The following is a 20,290-nucleotide window of genomic DNA, read 5'->3' as shown; positions in this document are numbered from 1 at the left end:
GTCGTCCTTTGCCAGATCTCTTTCCCCCAGCAAAGCCTCCCTGTTGTCGGCTGGCCTAAAATCAAACAACATATCACCACTGTCATCCAGCCAGGAAATCTTGAAGGATGTAGCTGAAATGAAAGAGGACTTAATCCGAATGTCAGCCATCTTGCAGACGGACCCAAATTCTACTGCAAATAAAGGATATCAGTCTGATTCTCCAAGAGAGGTCAGAATGGAGGATGAGGAGCCCTATAGGATTGTGGAGAAAGTAAAGCAGGATTTGGTAAAAGTTAGTGAAATTCTTACCAAAGATGCTGCAAAGGATGGTAGGGTTTCACTAGCAAGGGGTTCCTTGGATGACATACAGTTCTCAAAAGTACAGGTTGAACAACCACCGAGCAACTGGAGCTATCCACCAAGATACGAGACTGTGGTTCCTCAGGCCAAAACAAAAACAATACCAGACAGGGATTTTAATCTCTCCAAAGTGGTTGACTACCTGGCCAGTGACATTGGTGGTAATTCATTGTCCAAAATGCATGACACGAAGCATAAAACAGATGAAGGAAAGAGAGAAGGTGAAGGCAAAGAGAAACAGAAACGTGTCTTAAAACCTATCATAGCAGTTCAGGAGCATAAGCTGAAAATGCCCCCAACATGCATGCGCTCTTCAGCTTCTGACAAAGAGATCAGTAAAGTAGCAGATGCACTTTTTGGTGCAGACACTATGCTTGAATCCCCTGATGATATCTCACATGAACAGGATAAAAGCCCCCTCTCAGATAGTGGGTTTGAGACTAGGAGTGAAAGAACACCCTCTGCCCCTCAAAGTGCAGAAGGAATGGGACCCAAGGCTCTGTTTCAGGATATCCCAGTTCCACCAGTGATTACTGAGACGAGGACTGAGGTTGTTCACGTCATCAGGAGCTATGAGTCTCCAGAGGATAACAAACAGATTTCAGTGGAGGATGCCCATTCTGTTAGAAATTTTGATTCAGATTCCAAGGGACATCTGAATCAAGCTGCCCCTTCTCCAGAACACAATAGATGCTATTCTGTGAAAGCCATCCCTGATGAGGATCCTATGGGAAAAGGAATGAGGGTGAAGGAGGAGACACACATCACTACCACCACTAGAATGGTCTACCACAAACCATCTGGCAAAGACACACCCTCTGAAAGATGTGAGGAAACAATGTCTGTACATGACATAATGAAGGCATTTCAATCTGGAAAGGATCCTTCTCGAGAACTGGCTGGACTGTTTGAACACAAATCTGGCAATGAGGAGTTATCACAGAGGGTTTTGGAGGACATCAATTCCAAGCCTAAAGTTGAAAGAATAATTGAGGTTCATATTGAAAAAGGGAATAAAACAGAACCAACTGAAGTGATTATCAGAGAGACCAAGAACCACGGAGAAAAGGAGATGTATTACTACCCGGGGAACAGACAAGAAGACGAGCATGAAGAAACACTCCCAATGTACCTGGACTCCACCAGACTCAACACACCAATGTCACAGGACGAAGATAGTCGCCCTAGTTCAGCCCAGCTGTTGGCAGATGACTCTTACAAAAGACTGAAGCTACTTAGTCAGCAATCTGTCGAGTACAATGAGGATGAATCATCAGACCTTAGGGGAGAAACATATAATTTTGCAGAGAAGATGCTACTTTCTGACAAATTGGACCAATCTCATTCTGACTCTGAGGATTATTTGAGAGATAGGTCCAGATTCCACTCACCGGACAGAAGCACTCACAGTGAGGGCAGGACATTTGGACCAAGAACAGAGTACATTTTTAGGTCCCCCAGGAATGTCTTTGATAAATCTGGAAGGCTGGCCAGTGTTGACGACAACTATGACAAACTGACACTTTTGCAATATTCATCCGAACCTGGCAGTCCAAAGCAATCTGTTTGGATGCGTGTACCAGATGAAGCACAGAGTAAAGAGATAGAACAGGTTGCTTATGAGGACAGGGTAGACAGAACTGTGAAAGAGGCACAGGATAAACTTAGTGAGGTTTCTCAGTTTTTTCGTGATAGAACAGAACAGCTAAACGATGAGCTGTCTTCGCCAGAGAAGAAATCACGCAGACCTGACTTCAGAGAATCTCGATCAGGGCCAAGCTCTACACATAGTAGTCCAGAGAGGTCAGTCTATAGAAATGGTGGCAGTGGGGAAGAGTGGAGCAGAGAAAGACTTAGAGAAAGGTTCAGCTCCAGTGAAAGGAAATGTGCAAGTTTACCGAGCAGTCCAGAGAGGAGAGTATTGCTGCAGTACACTGATTTAGACAAACAAGGAGATAGCAAAGTACAGGGGAAAATGGCTGAAACCTCCAAACCATTTCAGATGTCTTCCTCAAAAGTCAGTGCAGTAAGGCTAAAGTTTGAACAAGAGGCTCAAAGGCAGGATAAACCCCCCCAAAGTGTTCAAAATTCAAATCCTCCCATTAGAAAACTTCATGAAAGTAAGTTGCCTGTATATCAGGTGTTTTCCGGTCCCAATATTCAGAAAATACCAGAAAGTCCAACAAACCAGAGGCAAAGTTTGAGTACTGAGCCAAATAGATTTTCAACTAAGACAGCGAAAGATGGTCAGGAAGATAGCCAAGGGTATGGCAGCTACAAGCCTCAATCCCCAAAGCTATCACACTCTTTAATTCACGAGTCTATGAAAGATGGCAATAGCAGTGATTCCCAAAGACAAGAAGCTACCAAGAAAATAATCTACACAGAGTTTTTTGTTCAAGAAACTCCAAGTACCAATGATAGTCTAAAAAAAAACTCGGAATCGCAAATTCCTGTTAGAAAGCCAACGAATATCTCCGAAAATAACAAATCTAGCTCCTTAAAATCAGATCCCTCTGGTGAACAGTACGAGAGGACAGGGTCTCATATGTCAACCTTAACTAGAAGTCGGTTACACAGTAGCTCTGATTCCAACAAGTCCACTCGTGGATCATCAATAGGGAAATCCGTAGACTCATCCGATGGTAGCCAATCAGACATAGTGTGCAATGGTATTGATGGCAGTCAGATAGAGTATTTGGATCAAGCAAGTTCTTCCATTGCTTCTGAGGGTATCAAAGACATAAAGCCTTTACCAGTGTATGTTAGCATCCAAGTAGGAAAGCAGTATGAAAAGGAAACGGCCCTGGGTCAGCTGGGAACATACAAGAAGATCGTAAGCCATGAAAGTAGAACAGTTCATGAAGCTAGGGGTGCCTTCTACACTGTCAAACAAAAGCAGTCCACACCTTCTCAAGGAAGTCCCGAAGATGATACTTTAGAACAAGTAACATTTATGGAAGGTTCTGGAAAGAGTCCTGTTACCCCTGAAACTCCCAGCTCAGAGGAAGTAAGTCTGGCATCAAGAGCACCAGACGCTTTGATAGGCCATATGCCTGGCATGCCTAGTCCAATTTTAGAGGAGTCTGAGGAAGAAGAAGGAAAGACTTTCATTTACAATGAACCCTCAAAGGAAAAATCTAAGTCAGCTTTTTCAGACAATCACACCAAGAAACAAGATGTAGAAAGTCAAAAGTCCAAGGAGAAGAGAGTGGCTTACATAGAGTTTCCACCTCCTCCTCCTTTAGAAATAGAGCAGCCACGCCCTGGGAAAAAAGAGGCACGTGCTTCTTCTGAGGCAGAGACAGAGATGATGGAGGTGAATCTCCAAGAGGAGCATGATAGGCATCTCTTAGCTGAGCCAATCATCAGGGTGCAGCCTCCATCTCCTATTCCTCCTGGTGCTGATAACACTGACTCCAGCGATGATGAGTCTGTCTTCCACCCTGCCCCTGTGAAGAAGTACACCTTCAAAATGAAAGAGGAAGCAGAAAAAACGCCCAAACAGAAACGATCAGAGAAAAATGGAAACAACAAGGAGTCTAGTGTCAATGGTGAACTAAACGTAGATGATGCTTACTTTGAACAAAACGGCAATGACCAGTCAATAACTGACTGTTCTATAGCCACTACTGCTGAGTTCTCCCATGACACTGATGCGACTGAGATCGACTCACTTGATGGATATGACCTTCAAGATGAGGATGATGGGTTAAGTGAAGATCCTAAAACTCTGTCTAATGATGGCAAAACAAATGACCGGCCATTTAGTCAGTCTAAGCTCGAAGTGATAGAGGAAGAGAATTGTGAAGATGGGCAGGGTAATGGAAAGACTAAATCTACATCTTCTGTTCAAAGCAGTGGTGAAGAAAAGGATTACACATTGGAAGGAAGACATCCTGATAGGCAGGGGTTTGCAGACAACTACTTTGCATACCAGCTTGAAGAAGAGCTGAATTCAACCTTTAAGACTGTTGCGACCAAAGGTTTGGACTTTGACCCTTGGCCTACCAAAGGAGGTGATAACGAGGCAGTTTTTGAGTCCAAAACAAAAGATGAGGACCCCAAACCATTTAGTTTATCAGTGGAGGACAAATCACAGGCTACAACACCTGACACAACTCCCGCTCGAACACCAACTGATGAGAGCACTCCGACTAGTGAGCCCAATCCATTCCCTTTCCATGAAGGAAAGATGTTTGAGATGACCCGCAGTGGTGCTATTGACATGAGCAAGCGGGACTTTGTTGAAGAGAGGCTTCAGTTTTTCCAGATTGGTGAGCATTCCTCTGACCCTAAAACAGGGGAAAAGGGGAAAGGGGGCAAGATCCTGGGCGTAACTTCCTCTCAGTCAAAAACAGGGGAAAGGGCCACAGTAGATGCAAAGGTGAATGTTGTAGACACTACCACAGACAGCAGCACTACACCAGCAACAACAGCAGCCAAATGCAACTCTGCACAGCCTGGCAGTGACACAGGCTTTACCAGTACTGATGGCCCCTCCCGTGAAGCTGTAGCCGAGACTGCCTCCTCTTGCACAATCACAGCCTCTAAGGTTGATCCCAAATTGCGCACTCCAATTAAAATGGGCATAGCTGCCTCTATAACGGTGAAAAAAGACTCGGGGGAACTCACAGATTGTAAAGCAGACGTATCGGAGGGTCAGATGGTGCCAGAGTACATTAGCATCCAGGGTCAGTGTAGAGAGACACAGCCCAGCAGACAAGGTGAAGCTAAATTAGAGAGGAAAGATTACCCCTCAGAAAACTGCAACAACAACAATAACCTAGAGTCCTCAAGCATCCAGGCCAACTACATTCAGTGTGGTAGTGTAGTTTTCAATTTACAGTCGTCATCTGAGCCCACACTTCAGAAGGCTAGCAGGATAGAAACACTCTGCTGCAGAGATTTAGGGGAGGGTTTGGATGTACGTGAAGGCAATCAAGTGCAGGACAAAAAAAGTGAGGCAGTCAAGGAAAGTGAGCTGAAGCAGCCCAAGTCCAAGCTTCCGGTGAAAGCACCTGGTTGGTCCTTTCGCACTCAGGGAACAGCCATAGGTAAACGAAAGCCCAAACAGGTAGTAACAGTTGAAGTTAGGCAAAGAGCAGAGCCAGCCATAGCAAAAGTAGAGCCCAGGTCTAGAATACCAGTGAAGGGTATCAAGAAGAACAGCACTGCCGCAGCTAGCTCGCACGGTTCAGGTCAGGTTACATCACAGCTAAGAAATGCCTCGGACTCGGAGAGAGCAGCCGTACGTTTGCCCTCAAGGCTACCACTAAAGGACAGGCATCAGGTCAGCAGTGTTAAAGGTGCAGGATTGAATAAGCAGGAGAGACAAGAAAAACCGAATGAAATTTGTAAGCGCACCATTGAATACTTTAAAGACATTAGTGGGGAGACGCTAAAGTTGGTGGATCGCCTGTCAGACGAGGAGAAAAAGACGCAGACAGAGCAGTCGGAGGAAGACAGCACCTCCCGGAGCACCTCTCTGTCGGACGCCTCCCAGCCTTCCCAGCCCTCCCAGCCCTCCCAGCCCTCCCGCTCATCCAGGTCTGGTAGAGGTTCGAGGGCTGAGGCCGGGGCCGCGTCCGTAAGGGCAAAGGTGGCGACGACGGACAGGGCCTCCGGCAGTGACAGGAGCGGGAGGAGTAGGAGGACTGGTGGGAAGGAGGGCAGTCAGGGACTCACAGGGTCTCGAACACCTCCCATCGCGGAGATCAAGCCTAGTTTGTAAAACTTTCACACTATGTTTAAAATACATCTATATATTTATATATATTTCACTTTTAGTTGCATGACATTGTTGTGATCGTTTAATGGTTTGACTGGAATGCCTGTGGCGTGTTTACGTACTCTCTTTAGAACTGTAGCACTCATTTAAATTTGTTTTTGTCATTGATGTACAGTGTACATATTGTCCTTGTTGCAAGATTCTTTCCTCTGTTCCCCAACTTTGAACCTTTCCAACCCCTACACAGTAGACTGAGCATGCCAGTAGTGGTAACTGGTCGACTGGCACAACCAGTCCCTTGTTTGACTCCTCCCTGGTCTGTCTGTCTGTCTGTCTGTCTGTGCAGGGTGGTAACCAGATTTATTCTTCCAGTTTGTTCTTACTAAATTTTTCCATTCTTTTTAATTGTCATTTAAACCAAGTAGCCTTGACAAAAAAAACTCACGCAGTAGCATCTGGCATGTCCACGTTTTAGATCGTAGAACGTAGGGCTCCCACCCTGGATTTGTTGAAGTACACACTGTTGTTGAGAGTAATGTTATGCATTGTTTTTGTGGTTCTCATGACAGTTACTGCCTGCCTAGAGGACACATACCACAAACACAATCACAGAAATCCACTTACTTGATAAACACATCTCAGTTGCCCATAGTGTCGTACTTGTATTAGCATTTCTTTTCTAGCCATTTTCAGGAGGATCATTTAACTCCTTATTAAATATTTTTTCTTCAATTATACTTTTTACCACAGTTTCGGCTCGTTGAACCTGATGAATAAGTGGCCAGAAAAGGAAATTTCTATACGTGTTAATTTTCTTCTCACAGTCCTCTGCAGGGAAGACGGACACGAGGGTTACTGACGCATGTCTGTCTTCTGTTCACCAGGTCCACAAAGTCCATGTGAGCGGACAGACTTACGCATGGCAATCGTCGCAGATCATCTGGGACTCAGTTGGACAGGTAAGACTTATTCAACATTGTCCTTCAGCTCCCCTTTTTCCTGGTCGCACTGTTTTTCTGCCACCTACAGGGCAACAGTATATCTTAGATAGTAACATGATTTAAGAGAAACCCAAAGGGGGTGTTATTGAAGCAATTACAGCAAGTCAGAATATTCAGATTTTATTTTACTTTATACCATTGTTTCCCAAAGACTGGGTTGTGACCCTCAGGTGGGTCGCAAGAGATTTTTTTTTTTGGGTCATCTCACATCATGTTTCCCTGGAGTTTACAAGTAATGTCTATTGACTTGTGAAGGTTTGTGACTTTTAAAATATGGTCCCCTGAAATAAAGTTTGGGAAAAACTGCTTTACAATACCATTGTGTCCCATCACAGAGTTGGCTCGGGAAATGAACTTCACGGTGGACGAAATCAACCACGTCAGATTAGAGAACCCCAACTCTCTGACTGCACAGAGCTTCATGCTTCTCAAGAAATGGGTCAATCGGGAAGGGAAAAATGCCACAAGTAAGACTCACAAGTCGTGTCTTGTTTGATTTGTTTTGTTTTCTAACAACATCTAAATCTACAGTTGCCAGTTGTGTATTTTTGAAAGTATTAACACTGTTAAATGCTGTGCTTCTCTTATGAAATTGGAGACATTTACATTCATAACTGTACATATATATATTTTTTCTTTTTTCATGTGATGCCATTTTTTTCTGTGTTCACCTCCACAGCGGATGCCTTAACTACCGTGCTGACCAAAATCAATCGCTTGGATATTGTGACTTTACTGGAGGGGCCAATATTTGACTATGGTAACGTTTCGGGCACAAGATGTTTTGTTGATGACAACGTTTTCCGGGATCAAGCTGATGGTAAAGTAGCTCTGATTATCTGACCTCTAACCTCTCCCTGCTAACTTTGTCTAAAGGCATGAAACACCTACAAAGAGAAAAAAACTCTTTTGCAATCAGATTTGGATTTTGACTTGACAGCTTACATCAACGATTATATTTTCTTTTTTTAAGCCTTAGATTCTATTTAGGAAAATGTAAATTTGAATACATTTGATGTAGTTCAATCCGCTGCTCAGAAGTGATCAACAGCAGATGCTAAAATCCAAATCGATGTGCATGACGTATAATAAACTCTGTGTCTGACCTGAGTAGAAAATATATAACTGCTTTCCTCTTTTGATTAAATGTAGTTCTCCTAGTTCTCCTCTAGTTCCTCTGAGCCTTCTTTGGATAGATGAGAGAACCTCCTCCTTTGTGAAACCTCCTCCTCCTCCTCCTCCTCCTCCTGCCTCCCATCACCTCAGTGTCCCATGCCGTTAACAGCACATAACAGCTCTTAACAAGTTAAGAGTCATGTGTTGACAAATTCTGCGTGTCCTTTCTCCTCGTTCAGCTCTCATGTGTCACCGCCGCCTCCTCTTCCTCCACCTCCTCACCCGTCCCTCCCATATCTCTGTCATATTTTTCATTATTGTTGTTTTGCACTAAAAACTCACAAATGATTCATTTTTCTCATCACAAATTCCCTTTTGTCTGTTTTCTTTCTTCTTCGGCCTCTCGTACCTTTACCATAGTCTGTATAATCATCCCCCTGACACCTGGAGGCACGGAATCCGTCTTCCTCCTCCCTCACTCCAGCTCCTTCTTTCCCACTCTGACCCCGACACCCCCTCCCACTCCTCTCTCCCCCACTGCAGTACTTAACCACCAACGCCCTTCCTCACGCCGGTCCCTGAGTTATGAGTTCTCGGTGTCACTCAGAGACCTGGCTCCTCCAGCACCGTTTAAACAGCCACGCTCCATTCTCCATTCTCCAAACCTAACTCCTCTTTTTGATGACCGTCAATCACCTGTCCTCCCCTTCTCTCCCCAGCCCTCCTCACCCATCCCCTTCATCAGCTCCCCTTTACCTTATTCCCCCACCCCTGGCCGAACCTCACCCGCAAAACCCCTTCCGTCATCCACCAACCTCACCCCTGAGCTCCCCTCTGCATTTCCTACCACCCAACCTGATCTAGCTATTTCCTCCTCACCCACGTGTAGAGTCTCACCTTCTGTTCCTGCCTCTCAGAGCAAAGACTCTTTGGTCACACGTACTATCTCCCCTGTGTCCTTATCTCCTCTTCCTCTCATCTCTCCTTCTGGGTCTCGGTGTACCAGCCCTTGTCCCTCCTCCCCTCCCCTGCATTCTCTCACCCCGTGTCCTACCTGCCAGTGCACTTGCGCTACATCCGTCCCTCCACGTCCCACTCAACCCCGCGTTGACCCTTCCACAGCAGAAATGTTGTTTTGACCCGTTCTGTCCTACTTTCCCATCTCTCTCATCAGTCACTGGCTTCATGTGAGCATGTAACAGAAAAAAAAACAGAAAAATATGAACTCATCAGATAACAACAGTAAATGGAACTGGTCATTAAACTCCACTAATGTGTCCCATATTAAACATATCACCTCAACATAACTGTTAATGAATCAACTCTTAACATATAGAAGCAGCTTTTAATTCACGTACTTCTGTGAATGCTTTTACAGTGAAATACATTCACATTCTGTTTTTCCAAACAGCTGTCGATCACAGGGTCGTTTTCTGGTACATGCTTTGAAACTCAACCTCTGTATCATTGTCCCCGTCATGTGATCTCTGTGCATAAGTGTGTGTGTGAGTGTGTGTGTTTAGGTGTGTAATGTTATGGTGTGAGCACGTCTCTACATTTGTCATCCTGTCACCTACAGATAATCAGAGCATTTTAGCAGAGCTGCAGTCTCCTGCTGCTCTACGCTCTGACCCCCACTTCCTGGAGCCTGACATCCCCATCACCCCAAACCCTTCCCTTGCGCCTCATCAGCCAGAGCCAGACCCCCTTCTGCTGACCCGATCCCAGTCTCAAACCTTACCCTGGAGTCCCGAAGTAGAACCCAGTTGCACAGACCCAAACGACGATCCCCCCCGGAGCCCCCCCAGGCCTTCTGAGCTCACCCTCTCCATCACATCCTTTGAATTCCCCATTACCGTCCCCCCCAAGGTCAGGAAGCCGCACATTGCTCTGAATGACCAGCTGCTCCTGAGCGAGGAGGAGGACAGGTCATGTCATGAAATGGAGCTGAGCCACAAGCCCAGGTCGCCCTCGTTCCCTACGATGTGTGACTTGGACTTTGACATGGCTTTCTCCACGTCGTCTCCTTCTCTGTCATCAGTGTCGTCACTGACTCCTTCATCACCTGAGCGTGCCCAAAGAGGAGATACAGCAGCACCAATGGGTGTCCCTGAAAGGCTGCATGACGACGTAGGTCTGAGAAGAGGTGAGAAGAAAGTGGCAGAAGAAACACGGAAGGTGGTTGAGATGGTCGGAGCAGACAGTGTTGGTAGAAACACATTAGTGGGACAGTGGGTGGAGACGGACCTGATCAAAAATGTGGAAAGGAAATGTGAGCTAGTAACGAAGGACATATGTAAGTTTTCAGATGACAGCGGTGTTATAGTGACACAGAAGGAGGTGTCAGCCGAGGAGGTGCAGCACGAGCTTGTTCAAGATGGAGTTGAGGAGAAGACCTGTAAGGACGAAGAAGAAGGAAAATGTTCCATGGGAAAATGTTGTGAGACCATAGAAATAGTGACAGTCAAAGAAAGTGTAGATGAAATCCTGGTGGTAAAAAAGGTGGATGTGGGCAGTAGTGAAAGGTTGAATGAAAAAGAGAAGGACGACAGCAATGGAGAAATGCCATTAAAAGATAATGAAGGGCTGTTTGGTAACGAGAGAACGGTCAAGAACCAGACCGTAGATTACCTCTCCCCTAAGGCTTGGGTTGAGGTACTTGGAGGATATTCTTCCAGTGAGTCTGGATCAAATGAGGACGAGGAGGAGGAAGTGGGACACAAAGACGTCCAAATCAAAAAGGATTCATTGGAGAATCTGCAAAAGGAGGCAAAGAACGACAAAGAAGGCACAGAGGAGAAAGAGGAGGACGGAGAGACGACCGAGGTTCAGGAGAAAAGTGTTCCGGTAGAACAGGCAGAAAAAGACGTGTGTTCACTTTCAGGTTGGCACAGTGAATCATCCAGCATCAACGTTGAACCACCAACGCAGGCCCGCAGCGTCAGCTCAGACCTGCTTGACAGACGGGAAAGGTGAGCGCTGAGATACAGTTTGGCATTTTCTTACACTCAGGAAACATCATTGATTAACATTAAAATCCCTGACCAACAGCCAGGAGAACTCCAGCGACTCCATCACCTCCTCGTCCAGAGGTGAGTCAGGGAGATCGAGACAGAATGGCAACAGTTCAAAGAACTCACCTCAGGGCGGCTCCTCTGAGTCATCGAACGGCAGGAAGGAAGAAGCAGCGCTGGTGTCAGAGAAAAAAGCCAAGGTAACATTTGGAACAATAAAGAACGGAGCAGAATATTAACGTGATCGTGTTTCCAACGTGTCTGCTGTTAAAGATGCACATTTGGAATTTCTACACCTAGCAGGTAGCGCTCCTTCCTCTCCTGTAGGGGGCGCTACAATAATCTTCAAGGCTTGACTACCTTAAGCCTTTCTCCTATCCCATCCAAACTTACTTTATCTTTAGTTTGACATTACAACCAAAAGGTCTAAAGTGGCATTACTGCCACCTACTGGTTCTATTTTTTTACCATATTGGTGTACGGTAGTAGAGAAAATTAGGAAACAAAATATGTGTTTGCAGAAAAGAACCTAATACCATGTCTTTAACCCATTAGGTGTTAGGTGAGGCTTCGATTTATCATTTGATAATATTACTGCTCACCATAACTATAGAGAATTACATTGACATTGTGACTGTGTTACTGCAACTATAACACCTAAAATGATGATGTAACAAACAGGTTCCTCTCTCCGATGCAGCTGACCCTGAACCACGAGGAGTCGAAACACCTCCAACTAATACATGCTTTTTTTTCTCTCCCCTTGACTCTGTGTAATTGTCTGGTACTGACGTTCTAACGACTCCAGCAGCAGCAGGTTTGTGTAGAGTCCGGTTCAGAGGAAGAACAGACCGTAACAACCAGAATCATCACACGTCATATCATTTTAAAGGTATCTAAAACCCTGGATTAGAATCTCGGCGGGGCCGTGGATTGGTGTGACTTGGCTTCTTAGTTTGTTCTGGTTTTGTTGACCTGACGTCACCCGGTTTGTGCATTGGTTTATTCATTTGGGTGACGACGACTTTTTGAATTTAAAACTTGTTAGTTGAAGACTAACCTAGTGTTCAACAGTGGTTGTCTTTGCTGTAAAGGTGTTGCTCTAATTTGGTGACGGGACAATGGTTTTTGTTTTTTTTCTGATTCCATATTTGTGTGATAACCTGGAATCCTTGCAGGGAGAAGAAGCCAGGAACTTCCCTGGTGAGTCTGTCTCAGAGGAACATTTTCTGGACAAAGAAGGAAACCTCATCAGTAGAAAAGTAACGTATAAGACATGACTTTTTCCAGGTTGCCTTTAATACTCTACCAGGAACAGGACTTAATGTTTCTCCACAGGCAGATCACATCAGATCTTGTTTTTATTTTTTATTTGTTTGCCTCTGTACGCTTCTGTCTGCCTCGGGCAGGTCATTAGGAAGATTATTCGGAGAATTTCTTCTCCTACTCCGGAAAGCCCAGTGTCCGACTGGTGGCACCGTGACCTGCAGTGCAGTCCCACTCTGCAGACGGACGGGTCTGAGGTCGGCACATATGAACTGATTGTGCTTGAAAGATGAGCAGATGCTGGGTGTCTAACATGTGGTTCTCCACTCTGCATGAGGACTTTTTTATATTTGCTCTGAATTCAGGCTTAAAGCTGCACTGGGTGAGATACAGTGAATATGAAGAAATACATGAAATGTATTTTATTACATAAGGCACTGCTAAAAAAAATAAGTGAAAGTCAAAACGTTCTAAAATGAATTTTATTGTTATGAAATCTGAATATTTCTCCAAGCAGTTTTTCCATGGAAGAATTCCTTCTTTGTAGAATTCAAACGTCATAACCTGCTGCTCTGCTTCATTTAAGCACTGAAATAATTGATAATTGAATCTGAGCTTTATCTCAAAATTCAAACTCTTCAATTCAAAAATGTTTGGAAAAAGATTTAATGATTGTAACAGTAAAAAAACTTAACAGAGTTGTTCACATTTTGTACAAGTATATCTTTAAAAAAATTCATATTTATTATTATTTAAAATATTCATATTTCACATGTTTCACATGTTGAAGTGCAGTTTTAAGTGTGTGTGCAGGGGGAGAGGGAGGGTCAGTACTGTCAGTGAGTGTTGGTCAGAATTACTCACCTATCCTTTTGTCTTTGGGGCATAAATTCACAGAAACCCCAGCCACGAGTGGCAACTTTTTAAATGCATTTTTTTTTTTCTTTTTTTGTCGTTTGACTGTGTGGTTTTCTTCCTCTCTGTAACACAAAAAGGATGCTGACTGAGCTTCCCCTGACTGTGTGGTTCTACTGAGGGGGCGGGGGAGGGGGTTCACATGTTAAACTGATTATTCACCTCTGTGGATTATCAGTTCTGTCTGCTCTGAAAACACAACCAGCCTCCTTTGTTTTGTAACCTTTCACTACAATCACAGACGTGGTCTTTTTTTCCAGGTGTCTGGTTGGTGTGTGAAGTTTGTTGTGAAGGTTTTTACTGTGTTTCTAACAATAACACTAACATATGATGGTGTTTTCTAGATTCTTCTGGTGTGTGGAGTTCACTGTCTCTTTGGTCTGATTTTTGACATTTCAGGTTTTGTCTGTTGGGTTGCCAGAAAATAAAGAAAAGAAAAGAAATGACGCTAACTTTTTTGCTCCATCTCTTTTTGTGTGTTTTTTTTAGCCAGGAGATGTTTCCAGGAACAGCAGGAGGAAAGACGACAGAAGGTCGGGGGATAAAAAGCCCCACTCATAGGGGAGGTGGTGCTCTACCAGGTACGCTGACGTTTAATGTCTTGTCAGAAGAATTATTTCTCCACCAGCGCTAATACAAGCACATTCTGTCTCACGCACACAGTGTGAAAGGGACATTTTGTATTTGTATGAAGATGCAAATGTTATTTTTGTACTGCATGTACTGCATGAATTCATGCTAATTGCTAATCTTAAAAGCTGATGTTAGCATAACTCTTTGTCATCTGGCTGCTGTGTGTGAGAGGCAGTGTGGGAAATCTTGTGTTTTTGGTTTTTTTTTGTTAATTCATGGTAAATTCAAGCGTAAGTTAATTTAATTTACAGCTCTTTTTTCTAGCTACTTTGATTTAACTGGTAACTGGTTTAACTTGTATTCCTGAATAATTGACTTGAAGCTGAATTTGATTATTTTATTAATTAAGCAGTTTGTTTAAACTATCATAATTTGGGTTTATATTTTGTAAAATTTTACTCGCATTAGCCACATTTAGTGTTTTTTTTTTGTTTTTTTTTGCTGATATGATTGTTTGACTTCTCAGTCATCTTAACTAATTCTTTGTGACTTCTGCCTCCAGCTGTGTGCCTGATTCATATGTTACTGATTTTGACTTTTTAAACTGACCCTGAACAACAAACCAAATGCGGGTGTTTTCCAAAATGTAAAAATATTTCTGTATTCGCCTCCTGCTGGGTTTGACTCACTGTCCCACAGACTGATGAGTGATGCTGAGTCCTGGGCAACATTTGTGCCCCTTCATGTTCACTGTGACTGTGTGTGTGTGTGGAGTGTGTGGGGGGATGATTCACACTCAGCAGTAACAGCCGCTCTGGCTTTGTCCGGTAAATCCCTAACTTGCAAAACTATTGTAAAATCCATAACAGACCAGTGTCAGTCTGTTAAAGCCTGCTGTTGTTTGTAATGAATTGTTCCGTTGGTAAAGACCTGACGTAGAAACAGCACCGCTGTGTTTTTGTCTAGTCTAGAAGAGTTTTGTGAGGATCAAATCATCAAAACCTTCAACTAAAATGCCAGTGAAATTGGTCTAAATATTGTCGTTTTTTTTTTCAATTAGATCAGTTTAATATGCGATGCCGGTTTTTTAATTATTATTATTCTGTAAATATTTCACCGCATTTTGTTTTATTTAAAATGCCAGTGAAATTAGTCTAAATATTGTTGGGTTTTTTCCAATTAGATCAGTTTAATATGCGATGCCCTGTGTTTTGTCTTACAGGCGTATTCAGAGAACCCAGTTTAGTCTTTCCTTGAAAAGGAAGTGTTCAGAGGCCTCAGAGCTGGAGGAACAGTCTACTTCATACAAATGGTTTTCACATGAGTGGAGTTGATCCTCCTGACAAACGCATGAGCATGAAAACCCACTCCCAGTCGATCAGAAGACACCGGAGCGTCTCACTGAGGTGGATCACGGAACGTGACTCTATTTTCCGTCTTGTGTGGGACAATGAAACTCGTGCTGTCAGTTCACAGCTGGTGTGAGGGCTCTGCTTTTTTTGGAAAAACAAAAAGACTCCAGTACTGAAAGCCACAGGTGCGACTGTGACCAAAGACGGCACAGGAACCTGACTCCACACAGTGACGGAAGAATCCAAGAAGACACAACAACACCAATCAAATCAAACTGAATGATCCTGATCCAACGTCAACACTCGCCTTAGTTTCTTCAGCCCCATCGTGGACAGGATATACTTTTCAGAGGGATTTTTAAAACTTTAACTGAATCATAACCTTTGTTTTTGTTGTTTTTTTGTTTTTTTTTCACTCTCTCTATATATAATTACAGCGTGTACAATTCTTAAAAACATTTTGGATGAAAACACTGGGGAGAGACACCTTCTCAGGTGCTTTCAATATTTACTTAACTAGTTCCACTTTTAAAGACTGCGGTGTGACTTCACAGATTCTTGTGTGTGTACATATATATAATTAATTATTAGAGCAGGTATAATGTTTGTATATGAAAATAAGCTGGTTTTGATTTTAACAGAGGAAATTTCCAGAAATTGAAATTTCAGTAATTCCCAAAGTGGGAATGGATCTAATCCTGCAAAAAAAAAAAAAGCAGCCTTTCAGAGTACACCTATTTTCATGCATGCTGTTGACATTATTTTAAGTACAATTTTTACAAAGTTTGCAAAACACTGTATTCAAACAATGAATATAAAACCCTTTATCCGTGTACACATATACCCAAACATTTGTCACCAGTTTTATATTTGAAAAAAAAAAAAGATACCATAAATCATGTATCATGTGGGGGTGAGGATGATTTACTGTCTTGTCTATGTAATACTGGGGGTTAAGGGGGGGGGCAGCTTCTGCTTGAAGAACGAAATAATCTGAATGTAAATGCTGGAGGGCTGACTCGCTGTAAGACTTTAAGTGTATCGTATGTAATGGCTATAAGGTGTAGGAGTCTCTGTGCACTGTTAGATTGTTGTGTGTCCATTTGATTTTCTAATGGCTGCTGTGGTGTTATAGGACAAATGGGGCATTTCATTACATTATATTATTAGTATTTCTTTTTTTTTTTTCTTATCTTAATTTAAATCCTACTCACTTTGAAGCCACGTTAAACATTATTTGACTACAGCTCAAATAGGTTACAGTGCGACAAAACACTGGATGGTCCAGAACCAATTATTTAAAGCATTAAATAAATTGTGTTTAACTCTGAAACTGTGTGATCTTTTTTAGACCCCAGAGTCTTTATATGCAGTGGAAATAGAATTGTCGTCACTCGGCCGAATTCTTTTTTTTCTTTTTTTTTAATATCTCATTTAAAGAAAAAGGTTTCCATTAGATGCCCATGTAGTCAAAGGTGTGGTGTCCTACTGGTACGATGGCTCAGTCTGCTGGTGTTTATGCTGTGGACATGAAAACAATGTAATATTCTTGGTGTGTGGGGGGAAGGGGGGGGAGGGGTAGTTAAATCAAATCAGGTAGGGTGCTGTACCACAACCCCTTATACCACTATGTCAATCAAGGGGTGGAGGATCCTTTGATACGATGTGAACTATGAATTTTGTCGAATATGTTTTCACCTGAGCAGATTTTTTTCTGATGTACAATTCTTACTAACAGCGTGAAAGCCATTGATAATGTATCTATTCTAGCACTTTGGTTATTCGAGGTCTTTTAGAGGCGATAGCAGCAATGATGCCATGTTTCAAACATCTTACAACAACCTTAAAAAAAATAAAATGCATCGATTTTGCATACTGTCGTTTCTCCTCTTGTCTTTGTGTCCTTGAACGTTCATTATGTAAGTAAGCGATCCAGCAGCTGCAGCACACCGATGTGATAAGAGACAATGTCCTCTATCCGAGTTGCGTACATCTCCCACTGACGTCCTTGAGCAAAAATATCACACGTTTCTTCTGTGTATCCTCTGGTCCACCTTGATGGAGCAGGGCAACAGAAATGTACCCCAGGAAGAATGTGATTGATTTCAGCTTTTAAAAATACATTTTTCTAAAACATTTAGTGCCCTTAAAACCTAACAGATCAATCCAAATATCAATCAACAAATGAATTAATGATGACACCCTGAGTCAGAAGATTATTATTGTTTAGACTACACCTTCCTGCAAACAAATACATACTGAGAATACATGGAAAACATTTAAAAAAGTTATGTATTTTTAAAAAAAGGGTTCATCATAGGGTAGTTAAGACTTTATTATTTTATCACCAATTGTTAGAAATCTTCATAGAAGAACCAGAGCCAAAAAGCATTACTGACATGAGAACAAGGCCAAGTAACATAAACATGTACATAAACAAACTAGGAATGGCTGTGCAGAAAAAATGGCAGCATGGACTGATGAGTGACAAATTGAGCTGAGCTAAAGGGTTAGAGAACAGAGAGCAGTAGAAATCTAGTTACCAAATTAATTCAAAACCATGTGACAGGGCACTCAGAAATGATTTATTTTATTAGTGTTGTATTGTATTGTTTGTAATAAATATTCTTGCTTTACAGATTTTTTTTTCTTTTTTCTTCTGGCCTAAATCCTTCGCTGGGTATTGCCTGTAGTTTCCAAAATGTCAACACACAGTTTGACATCAAAGCAGTGATGACGAGGGTGCTGAGGATGTGCAAATTTCTTCAGGGATGTTTTGTCAATGAAGCACATTGTAGTACTGGAGACATCCTGCCAGTGGCGCTACGTCATCATGCGTGTGCAAGGTCACAGCAGTACCCACCATACCATTCCATTCTGCTGAGAGCTGCCGTCAAACGCTGCTCTCAGCGCGGTCGTCTTCCCTTCCCACACTGTGCCACAGCCATGGCGGACAGCGCCAGTGAGAGCGACACCGACGGAGCGGGGAGTAGCTCGGCCACCCCGATGTCGTCTTCCGCCTCGAATTCGGGCAAACCGAGCATCGTCATTTCCCAGTTTCGCTTGGAGGAGCTGACTAACCGCTTGGCCTCCCTGCAGCAGGAGAATAAAGTTCTTAAAATTGAACTGGAGACGTTCAAACTCAAATGCAAAGCGCTGCAGGAGGAGAATCGGGACCTGCGAAAAGCTAGCGTCACCATTGTGAGTAGTGGTAGCCTGCTAACTAGCTCAGATGCTAAAGCAAACGCCACACAGACAACTACATTTGTCAGTCAGTTAGCTACGGTTTAAGTGGCTTATTCTATGCTAAACTCACAACGACAGATCATTTTTGTGTGTTCATCAGGTGATATTGTGTGCAACCGATAAAAACCGTCTCTTGTTTTGCTGCTATAACTGATATAAGCTAGGTTAGCAGTGTTGCTAATTGAGCTAGCGGGCTAACTTTTGCTTGGTTGTGGGGCAGCAGCAGTAGTAGCTGGATGAGTTGCTTTATGTTTGGTATTGAAGACTTACAATAACTGGTGATTAAAATAAGTTTTAATTACTTCTAAAGTTATGTTTAGTATTGAAGACTTACAATAACTGGGAATTAAAATAAGTTTTAATTACTTCTAAAACTATTTTTAATGCTGGTTACCGAGCCAATGTCAGCGACTTTAGTCAGCCAATTCATTGTGCTACACAACAGTCACCACGTTCTGTCAAACAGTGTGAAAGGGATTTGACAGTTACAGCCCATGCAATAGTTTCACAAAATTTCCAAATGTATGTAAATGTCTATTTTAAAAAAATAAAAAAGAATAAAAAGTAAGGAAATTGTTTTGGATTAATCACAAACCGATTCTGGTAATGTTGGACGTAATCATTGCAGTGAAATTACATCACATTGCTCATTGCTCTTTCTCACTAGTCTTACTCCTCGTATGAACCGCTTGTGGGTTTTAGTCATGTCTTACTCATCTCACACTATAATGTCATGCAGAAATCAAACCATTAGAGCCGTTGATGTGACTCATAGTTGAACAAGCATCTATAAGAATCATCTGTAAGAACAAGCCAGGTTTCTCCCATCCAAGAGGAGATGATCTAAGCAGATCTGCTGGTTGATTTGTTCTTTGTCAGGGCTAGTGATCAAAGCCTAAATAAACTGGACACTATATTGTATTATAATTTTAAGTTATTTAGCATCTGTGAATCTGGTACAAATTGTTGTACCCTGTATGCTGTTGTTAACCGGGCATCAGTTTAATATCTGCAGCCTCAGTGATTGACGCATTTTATCCAGGCACAAATTTGTGATCCGTTTAACTTGAGATTTTCTACAAAGCTGCCAGAAATAATCACCACTAAGAATACAAGTTATTATTTAAAAAAAGGAAACAGTTTATTTTACATTGATATGGTTCTCTTTTCATTTATCAGAGAAAAGTTCTTCTTCCACATTAGTTTGTTTAAACCTTAAATCTTTAGACATTGGTTCTGAGATTTTAGCCCATCAAAACCTAGGCAAATATGCATGACTCACATCCCTTTGAGTGATATTCATGCCAAGTCATTTTCACATCTGAGCATGTTTAGTGCCCATGGAATAAATAGCCCAGCAGCAGCTTTGGCATGGTTCTATGCGTCATATATCTTCATGCTCCCTCTATCAGCCTTAGCGTCATAAAATGTGTAACCGATCTGTTGAATAGATGGGAAGTATGTAGGCCAGACTTAACCAAATGCCAGTGCAGCCATACTGTAACCTTTAAAAATGCAAAACTGATATAGCATTTTGGCTCCATTGTCGTCACTGTCATTCTGTTTGGTGGCATGTGTCATTTTTTTTTTACCTGTTGGCAAAACAGAATGTAGCTTTGAGGTCAGTGAATAATAAGGGTGGAGGAATTTGAGAGTGGTGCTAACAAGGCCAGAGGTATCATCACGGTGTAATGCTAGCTGCAGTAGCTGCATCAACACATTTCCCATGTTTCA

At 42.6% G+C, this 20,290-nt stretch overlaps 2 protein-coding genes across 14 annotated transcripts in view; both read left to right on the top strand.

Moving 5' to 3' along the window:
- The window catches only part of LOC103387059 (ankyrin-3), a 68,743-nt gene extending 54,877 nt beyond the window's left edge, over window positions 1-13,866 (top strand). For 10 of the 13 annotated variants that reach the window (XM_025060560.1, XM_025060559.1, XM_025060557.1 and 7 more), the window contains 9 exons: window positions 1-6,068; window positions 6,958-7,032; window positions 7,410-7,541; window positions 7,754-7,894; window positions 9,770-11,162; window positions 11,242-11,404; window positions 12,013-12,096; window positions 12,383-12,466; window positions 12,614-13,866. The exon at window positions 1-6,068 is cut by the window's left edge and continues 1,186 nt beyond it. In XM_025060560.1, coding sequence (XP_024916328.1) covers window positions 1-6,068; window positions 6,958-7,032; window positions 7,410-7,541; window positions 7,754-7,894; window positions 9,770-11,162; window positions 11,242-11,404; window positions 12,013-12,096; window positions 12,383-12,466; window positions 12,614-12,763 — 8,290 coding nt within the window. In that variant the 3' untranslated portion in view covers window positions 12,764-13,866. The remainder of the gene's footprint in view (window positions 6,069-6,957; window positions 7,033-7,409; window positions 7,542-7,753; window positions 7,895-9,769; window positions 11,163-11,241; window positions 11,405-12,012; window positions 12,097-12,382; window positions 12,467-12,613) is intronic. The other 3 variants (XM_025060564.1, XM_025060563.1, XM_025060565.1) reach the window with 2 other exon arrangements.
- A 4,363-nt stretch (window positions 13,867-18,229) lies between these two features.
- The window catches only part of LOC103387060 (coiled-coil domain-containing protein 6), a 10,128-nt gene continuing 8,067 nt past the window's right edge, over window positions 18,230-20,290 (top strand). Inside the window, 1 exon segment of the mRNA XM_008321555.3 lies at window positions 18,230-18,511. Within this exon segment, the coding sequence (XP_008319777.1) occupies window positions 18,257-18,511 (255 nt within the window). The 5' untranslated portion in view covers window positions 18,230-18,256.

The sequence above is a fragment of the Cynoglossus semilaevis genome, chromosome 12 (genome assembly GCF_000523025.1).
Source record: "Cynoglossus semilaevis isolate Cse_v1.0 chromosome 12, Cse_v1.0, whole genome shotgun sequence".
Classification (NCBI taxonomy): Eukaryota; Metazoa; Chordata; class Actinopteri; order Pleuronectiformes; family Cynoglossidae; genus Cynoglossus; species Cynoglossus semilaevis.
This window is presented reverse-complemented; position numbering and strand designations above follow the sequence as displayed.